Raw genomic sequence first — 8,495 nt, forward strand, 5'->3', positions numbered from 1 at the left:
CAACTGCACTGATTCCACACAGTGCGCAGACGTGGTTTCCCCCGCCCCACCCAAGGCCCAGCCTCTCCATTAGACCCCGCCCATTCGCTGAGGCCTCGCCTTCCACCGGAAACCGGCCCGTGGAGGCCCCGCCTCTTTCTGAGGGCCTCCGACATCCTCCGCCCCACACAGGCGAGTTAGGAGGCTGAGAGGCCCTGCCCCCTTCCGGGACCCCGTCCCACCCATCAGCGGTCCCGTCTCCACGCTGGCGAAACCATTCCGTCCAGAGGCCCCGCCCCTTTCCCATAAGCCCCACCCCCTGATCCCATCCTCCGCCGCTCTCCCAATAAGCCTCCAGCTCGTCAGCCTGAGATCCCCTTAGCCCCGCCCCCTGGCCCCAGCCGCGCCCGGACGGCCCGTCCCGTGCCGTGCCTCGCCCCACCCCCTCCCCAGGCGGCCGTCCGACTGAATGTGGAGCCGTGTGTTGCGCGCAGTCGGTGTGTGCGGCGGCTTGGCGCGGGGCCTGTTCACCATGCAGCTGAAGACGGTGGAGTTTGAGTCGCTGTTCACGGACGGCTTGAAGACTGTCGCAGGTGAGGCTGCCCCGGTGACCGGGGAGTGATGGCGCTGGAGATGGGCCGGCCGCCATCTTAACAGCACTCTGTGTCGAGCCTGCGGCCTGCTCTGTCTGTGTGTGTGTGTCTCCACCGATCTCTTTCTGGCTTTTCTCGTTCTCCTTCGGTCTCTTACGTTCTCCCTTGCGCTCTCATCCTCTTTCCCGATTTCTGTTTGACATTCTCTCTCTCACACACTCACACACATATATATACACACACACACCTGTCCCTATGACCTGATGCTGCCCTCCTTCTCAATCCCTTGTCTGACCCAAGTCTGCAATAACGTCCTTGTCTGACCCAAGTCAATCACGATATGTCTCTGTTTGGTTCTCAAGTCTATGTCCTTATCTGAAGGCCCGCAGTTCATCTATTCTCCCTCCCTGTCTGTCTGTGGTTATGGTCTTTTTGTAGCTCCTTTTGTTTCCTTTTTTATGTTACATTGTCTTTCCCTGCTCTGAACTGATTCGATCTTTTACTTTTGATGGGTGAAAGTGTTCTGGAGAGCTTGCAAAATATAAAAAAAAATGACTACGCATTTTCTTTCTCTCTCTTTCTCCCCCCCCTCCTTGCAGAGTTGTTCAGTAAAAACAAGTACGAGTTGAGGATAGCAGGCGGCGCCGTGAGGGATTTATTAAGTGGCAAGCAGCCAGAAGATGTGGACTTTGCCACCACGGCTACCCCCGACCGTATGAAAGAATTGTTCCAGGCCGCTGGTATCCGGTTGATCAACAATAAAGGGGAGAAGCATGGCACCATCACTGCAAGAGTAGGTCTAAGATATGAACAAAGGCCAGTCTTTCTCTGCAGCTTAAATAAACCATTTAGTTCTGTTTTAAGATCTAATTCCATCCCAACATTTGCATTTATTGTCTAGAAACATTATATACGCAGGCTTAATCTTAAAATCAACTTTTACTGTAACAGGAACTTAAGACAACTATTAAGTTGATTACTGTAAGATAAGGTTATGGCAAAACAAAAGACTAATTCAGCAGTATACAGCAACGTCGAAGTGAAATATTGAGTTGGCTTCTATTAAAATGTTGCTGTGGCTAATACTGCCAAAAGTACAAATGTCTTTGAAGCCTCCTGAGTTTGATTGGCTGACTTAAGTTATTCAAATTTGTATGAATAAAGAATTTGGAAGACTTTTGAACAGAAGGCTTCAAAAACCCAATTGTTAAAATGTTTGTTATTGTTTAACCTTTATAAATAAATGTTCATTATTTAGCTTTTACAAATAATGGAACAAGTTTGATATGGTTTAAGCAATTTTGTGAAATTATTTAAATTTGCTCTTAATTCATTTGAATTAGTTGGTAATTTAGATTATTTAAGCATTTCTTGTTACAGTTACGGAGTTATTTCTATTATGTAGTTTGCAATCTACAATCCTAAATACTGTATTTCTAAAAATAATTAAGACACTCATCTGTATTAGGGTTGGTGGGCCGGGAACTTGATATCATTGTAGTTCACTTATTTTGGAGTGTGAAGTCTTAACCATTTTTAGTCACTAAATTCCTTGAGTCAGTTTAAATGAACTGAGCGAATATTGATATGTTTTGGGTTCATAACAAAAAGTTGTAATTTACTAACTTTAAATATATCGTATAGGTGAACAATCAGAACTTTGAGATTACTACGTTGCGAGTTGATGTTGTAACAGATGGGAGGCATGCTGATGTACGGTTCACAACAGACTGGCAGGCAGATGCTCAACGAAGAGACTTGACGATTAACGCCATGTTTTTAGGTAATCTTCTATTTTAGTTCAAATGGGCAGTGCTTCATGCTGCATTTCTTAATTTTTGTTCTTGTTAAATATTAAAATTTATGTACTTTTCTTGAGCTGTAACCTTGTATGGAAGCTCATTTGATGTTTCTGTTACTACTTAGATTTGGACGGTACACTGTATGATTATTTTGATGGTTATGAAGATCTGAAAAACCATAAAGTTCAATTTGTAGGTGATCCGTCACAGAGGATACAAGAAGATTATTTGAGAATAATGCGGTATTTCAGGTTGGTTTATTTCTGCTTTACTGTTATATCTGATTAAAAATATGATTTTAAAAAACAATATTGTATGGGGTGATTTTAACATAGTTTTAGTTTATGAAAGAAGTTTTTATTCCCTGATAATTGGAAGGAATTGTATTCTCACTACAAATTTTCATCAAAGACTCGATGACACAGAAGCAAGTTTAATTTACCCAAGGAACATTAAATCCTTGCATTTTGGTTTCATTAAAATTAAACTCTCACATGGATCTTCACAGAATCTGAAATTTGTTTTACAATAAACCATTTCCCATTTTAAAAATGATTTCTGTATGACTAAGTAGATCGCTCATTCTTTGGATTTTCATGTTTGTTACGTCGTAACTTTTCTAGAAGTAATGACCCAGATTTTCCAGTATTCACATAATTTCTAATGCACATATGGGAGTTACACACAAATCTCCATTGTAGCAGACTGAAATATTTGCCCTGAAAATCAAAGATTTGCCCAACACCAAGAACCCTGTAAAGTATCCATTTAAATTGGAGAATTTGAAGATTCCTCTACATTTAAGTAGATAGTTACTGAGGAAGTGTAGATTATTAAATATCAAGAGTTCCTTCTGATTAACTGTTCAATTTAACTCAACTCCACCATACTTCCCCAAATGACTGAACGCCATACCATATCTATCTCGACAATCCTCCACTTCCCACCAGATCTGACATATCCCATACACTATGATCTGCTTGAAACACTGGACTGTGCTATTTCAGTTTTCTTGTGTATTTGCTTCAGATTTGATGGCAGAGACCATTATGTTTTATAAAACAATCTCCATACCCTCCTTTCTTGAACCCTCTTGCTGTCAATAATGCATTGAGGTAATAGAATGCTGCAATACAGTAGAGATTTTATGTACCGATGATGTGATACTAAATTCAGTCACTCCTCCAGAATCTGATTTTCAAATGCAATTACAGAGAGAAGGGCCTATGTACATGATTTTCATTGGAGCAGAACTCTATATTTGTGGGATCCCTCCATGCCATCAAGGTGCAACTCTCACTTAGTGTATTTTAATAAAGGATCTTTTGAGATCTCATCCTTTTTTACCTGTAGCTTCATGTATTAGAACTTGCAAGTTGCCGGGTGTGCTGTTTTGAGCCTGGTTGTTTCGACCCATACATTGAATTAAATTTGTGTACATGTGCTTTCACCCAGATCCACATCCATCGGTACAGGAGATCTGATCCTCCCATGCTGACCTTGTGCTGTTTTCCTCCCCAATTGTAAGTGAGACTATAACCAATAGATATCAATTTTAATTCAAACTGGCCTTTCATTTCATTAAAGAAAGAGGACTATAGAGTTAATGTTTGAGGAGTATTGCATGGCATTTGATGGTGAGAAAGCATCGTGTGGGTTTCTTCTTAGTACAGGCAACTGTGCTACTCCTATACTTTGCTTTATTCTCTGTATCCTCAACTCTCCAAAAATTTATTTGGTCAAGGTATCTTAACTATTGATTTTTGTTCACCAATGGTACCAGCATGTGACTGGCACACTTTGCTTTTGGCAGGATATATCTTGCAAAGTAATTGTTCAATAATTATTTGAAGAAAACATTAAGCATGCCTAATGTGACAGTAGCATCTTTAGGAATAGTACAACAGTTTTCACTGTATTTGTAACAAGTATGTGATAAATTAATCAAGTTACACAGGTATGATTCTCAGATGGATAGAATGGTATAAAATTCAGTTTTGTTGACAACTTGTGAAAAGCACCATATTCACAAACTAACTTTGTGCTCATGTGGCAGATGGAAATTTTGGGTCATGATATGCAGCAACCCCATGCTCTGAGCACTATGGATAAAATTCTGCTGAAGACAAGCAAGTTATGGCAAATGAGGGACCCCTGTCATTTAGAGCCCTACCCCTCCACTCAAGCTTATCCTTCTCTCTGTAGGCAAATTATAAAACTCAAAACACATTTGGGTCTATGGACTCTTTCTCTGGAAGAGTGGCTGGACTGGTACAATAACTATTGTAGGAAGCAGATAAGCCTGGAAACCACAGAATAAAATCTGGTTCATTATACTGATAACTTTATATCTTCTAGGTTTTATGGCAAGGTTGCCAAAGAGGCAGGGGACCATGACTCGAAGGCACTCAAGTCAATTAAACAGTATGCAAAGGGTCTTGCAGGGATTTCCGGAGAGAGAATCTGGCTAGAGCTGAAAAAAACCTTAGTGGGAAATCACGCTGCTCATCTTGTCAACCTCATGTATGACCTGGATGTAGCCCAGTATATTGGTAGGCATATATCGTTCTTGGTGTATCTCGTTTAGTAATGTACATTCCCTTCATAGCTTTATAACTTGGTAGATAGTTATGCGCCATCTTTATTTAACTTTGTATTTCAGCTTTTAATTTCCTTCATCCATTCCTGTAGGATTACCAGTAATTGAAGGCAACCTGGAAGAACTGAACAAAGTGTGCAAAAATGCACACCATCATTCTCCAAAGCCTATGACTGTACTTTCAGCACTGTTTCGAACACAGGATGATGTTCTGAGGCTTGATTTGAGACTCAAAATATCGAAAGAGGAGAAACAACTTGGTTTATTCATTGTTAAGTACAGAAGAGATTTGATCAAGGCTGATGGGGCTGATCCATTAAAACCCTACAGAGATTTCATTATAGATGTAAGTAAAAATATTTATAATTTTCAAAGTGAAAAGATGGCAACACAAGTAAAAATCAGTTTATTTACTGAATCTTCTGAAAGTAAAGCATTCCATTGTCTCAAAATATTTGAAAATTTCTGGGGAAAAGAACCTCAAACACTTGGTTCTTGAAGTGTTTTTAAAATGGGGTAAAATGCTAAAATGGGCTTTGTGTACTGCCCAGTGTTTCTTCTCTTTCTCTTCTGGACATTGAAGTTTATGTTGCATCATCATATATTACATATCCAGAGTGCTGCCCGCATGTGCAGAGCTGAGGGAGAACGTTCTGACCATAAGTCAAAGCGTTTGTTAATTTCTATGAATTGGGAATCTCTCATCTTAAATCAGGTAATTAAAAAACATTGTGGCTGATTTCACCTGAACATTTATGGCAAATTAGGTGAGACATACTAAATCCATGCTGAGGCTTTTTATGTTTGATTCTGTATCATCCTTGAGTAGTTTCAATAACAAAAGTGGAAAACCCACAATCAAATTCAGAATTGTTTTAGAAAACATAAGATTGCTGGGGCGTTGAGTATTCAAAGACTACTTTGAACACCAATTTTGACAATAGAAGTACTTAATAAGCATAGAACCATTTTCCCTGGTCAGGCAGGACCACAGAATCACAAATTTAACTGGCTCTACTAACACTTGTTGTATGAACTTAGCCTTTTTGTTTCAACAAAGGTAGATAGTTTAGATTCAAAATTGTTGCTACCTTAATAAACAGAAAATGTAAAATCAGACTTTATTATGCATTGTTCTGAAACTGTCAACCATTTTAAGATGCCAATGTGGTGTTTTAACATCCAAGAGTTACCACTGCTTGTATTACAAAAGTTTCATTTGGTGTTGAAATCAGTGTTACATTTGGGATGTTAAAAGCAGACAGATCACAGGCTTAACATCTCAAAATTGCATTTCTCTTGAAAGTTCCTAACCATTAATTTTCAAGCAATCCCTTCATTAGTTGACTTGTTATAATTGTATGGTTAAGTTGGTTGCTGAATGATTTGTGGTGGTGCTGCTTTGGTATAATTGTTTTCTGCTCACATTTCAGTCCAGGGAACCAGATGTGCAAAGCAGAGTATGCGAATTGTTAAAGTACCAAGGAGAGGAGAAGTTACTAAAAGCTATGGAACAGTGGTCGATTCCACGCTTTCCTGTTAGTGGCCATGATTTAAGAAGAATAGGAATTATTTCTGGAAAGGAAATTGGGACAATGTTGCAGGAACTTCGGAATACGTGGAAAAAGAGTGGTTACCTGATGGATAAGGAAGAACTGCTAAGTATGGTAAAAAGTCCATAAACACATCTCATTGTGGAATGAAGAAAAAAAGACTGTTACATTGAAAACTATTTTTATTCTCCTAAATGTTTTTGTTGTAACCCTTATCAACCTTGGATTTTGATTATGTATATGTTTGTTGTATGGCATCTTAAATTCATTGACTTTCTGTCATCAAGATCCTTGTAGTTTACTTACATTGCTTGTTTTATTAAGAAAAAGAATCAGATTTAAAATCCATCTGATAGATTTGGATACATGTGGATGACTAGGAGTCAGTTTAGATTTGGTGATTCTTTCATCTAATTGTGCCTTCAAGGTTCCAACAGCTTCTATAGCTAAAGATTAGTTCACTGTACTAGATAAATGACAGGCTTTAAAGAAACCTGAAGGACAAGGTCTAAAATATTTTTTCTATGTTAAATTTGCATTCTGATTTGCCTGTTATCCTGTAATCTATTATGTAGTTTGTTTCGTAATGAAGGACATTTAAAGAAAATTAAAAATCTGAGCTCATTATCAGATGTTATTGATCCATTTGCCTCTCAGATTTTGGACTAAAGTTTTCATATCTATGTTTTCAGTTTTTAAGATATGATTTTTTCGATTGCAATTGCAGTGAATTGGTGTTACTTTAACAACTGTAATAAGCTATTTCACTAAACAGTAATTATTCCTGATAAGCAACAAATTATGACCAGAAGTTGGAGGCTGAAAGACCTACTTCTGCTATCATCTCTGCTCTGCTGTTCACTGAGATCATGGCTAATCTGATCATCCTCAGCTCCACTTCTGCCTTTTGCCAACAACCCTTGATTTCCTTACTGGTTAAAAATCCATCTTTTTCAGCATTATAGATACTTAATGACCCAGCCTCATCAGCCATCTGCAGTCAAGAATTCCAGTGTTTCACTACCCTTAAGAGAAAAATCTCTCCTCATCTCCTCTGAAATGTGAGACCCCTTTGTCCTGAGATTATACCCTCTGGGCCTAGAATTTCACAAGGGGAAACAAACTTGCTGCATCTACTCTATTAATTTCTCTCTAGAATCTTTGTATGATGCAAAAAGGCTGCCTCTCATTCTTCGAAATTCCAACGATTATAGACCCAACCTACTCAATATCTTCTCTTAAGACAGTTCCTCCATACCTTGTATTAGCCTCATGAATAAGAAAAACTGCTAAGTATGGTTTAAAAAGTCCATAAACACATCTGTCTGGACTGTCTCAAATCTCAGTATATCCACCTTTTAGGTAAAGGGCCTATTCCAACTGTGTCTGACTTGTGCCTGGTATAGTTTTAGCAAAACCTCCCTCTTTTTACTCTTTCCAACCTTCCATTTACTTTCCGTGTTACCCGCTGACCTTGGATACGAGCCTTTTGTGATGCATGGACGTGGACTCCTAAATGTCATTGCTCTGTATCTTCCTGCAGTCTTTCTCCTCTATTCCTGCAAACATCTCATTTTTCCACATTATGTTCCATTTTGCTAAATTTGTCCATTTACTTAACCTGTCTACTCCCTTTGTAGATTTTGTCATTGTCACCACTTGCCTTGCCATCTATTTTTATCACCTGCACACTTTGTTATAGTAAATTCACTTTCCTTATCCAAGTTGTTAATATATTATGGTTGCCCCAGTAGTGGTCTACCACCGCCATACCACTTGTTGCAGGTTGCCATCCTGAAAATGCTCCTTTATTCCCAGCCCTCCTGCTAGTTAGCCATTCCTCTCTTCGTGCAAATTCACTTCCAAAACCGCGTTCTTATTAAAATGCTGAATATGTGGTATCTTATTGCATACCTGAAAATCAAATATGCTAACCTCAAAATTCTATTAATTCTGTCTGGCATGATTT

The 8,495-nt window shown here is 39.0% G+C and overlaps 1 protein-coding gene across 1 annotated transcript; it reads left to right on the top strand.

Annotated features, from left to right (window-relative positions):
• The first annotated feature begins 379 nt into the window (after positions 1–379).
• On the top strand, positions 380–7,169 carry trnt1 (tRNA nucleotidyl transferase, CCA-adding, 1). Its single transcript, XM_043708386.1, has 7 exons — positions 380–572; positions 1,172–1,365; positions 2,217–2,355; positions 2,499–2,625; positions 4,733–4,926; positions 5,066–5,319; positions 6,407–7,169. Exons 1-7 carry the CDS (start codon positions 449–451, stop codon positions 6,653–6,655), a joined length of 1,281 nt encoding a protein of 426 aa, XP_043564321.1. The 5' UTR covers positions 380–448; the 3' UTR covers positions 6,656–7,169.
• Positions 7,170–8,495: the final 1,326 nt, after the last annotated feature.

Source organism: Chiloscyllium plagiosum, chromosome 18 (assembly GCF_004010195.1).
Source record: "Chiloscyllium plagiosum isolate BGI_BamShark_2017 chromosome 18, ASM401019v2, whole genome shotgun sequence".
NCBI classification, from domain to species: domain Eukaryota; kingdom Metazoa; phylum Chordata; class Chondrichthyes; order Orectolobiformes; family Hemiscylliidae; genus Chiloscyllium; species Chiloscyllium plagiosum.

What these genes read in the sequence shown, in the direction of transcription:
- trnt1 (XM_043708386.1), top strand. Translation starts at nt 449, where the DNA reads ATGTGGAGCCGTGTGTTGCGCGCAGTCGGTGTGTGCGGCGGCTTGGCG. An exon ending in GGATGTAGCCCAGTATATTG is followed by an intron (nt 4,927 to 5,065) that starts GTAGGCATATAT and finishes CCATTCCTGTAG; the next exon opens with GATTACCAGTAATTGAAGGC. An exon ending in ACAGAGATTTCATTATAGAT is followed by an intron (nt 5,320 to 6,406) that starts GTAAGTAAAAAT and finishes CTCACATTTCAG; the next exon opens with TCCAGGGAACCAGATGTGCA.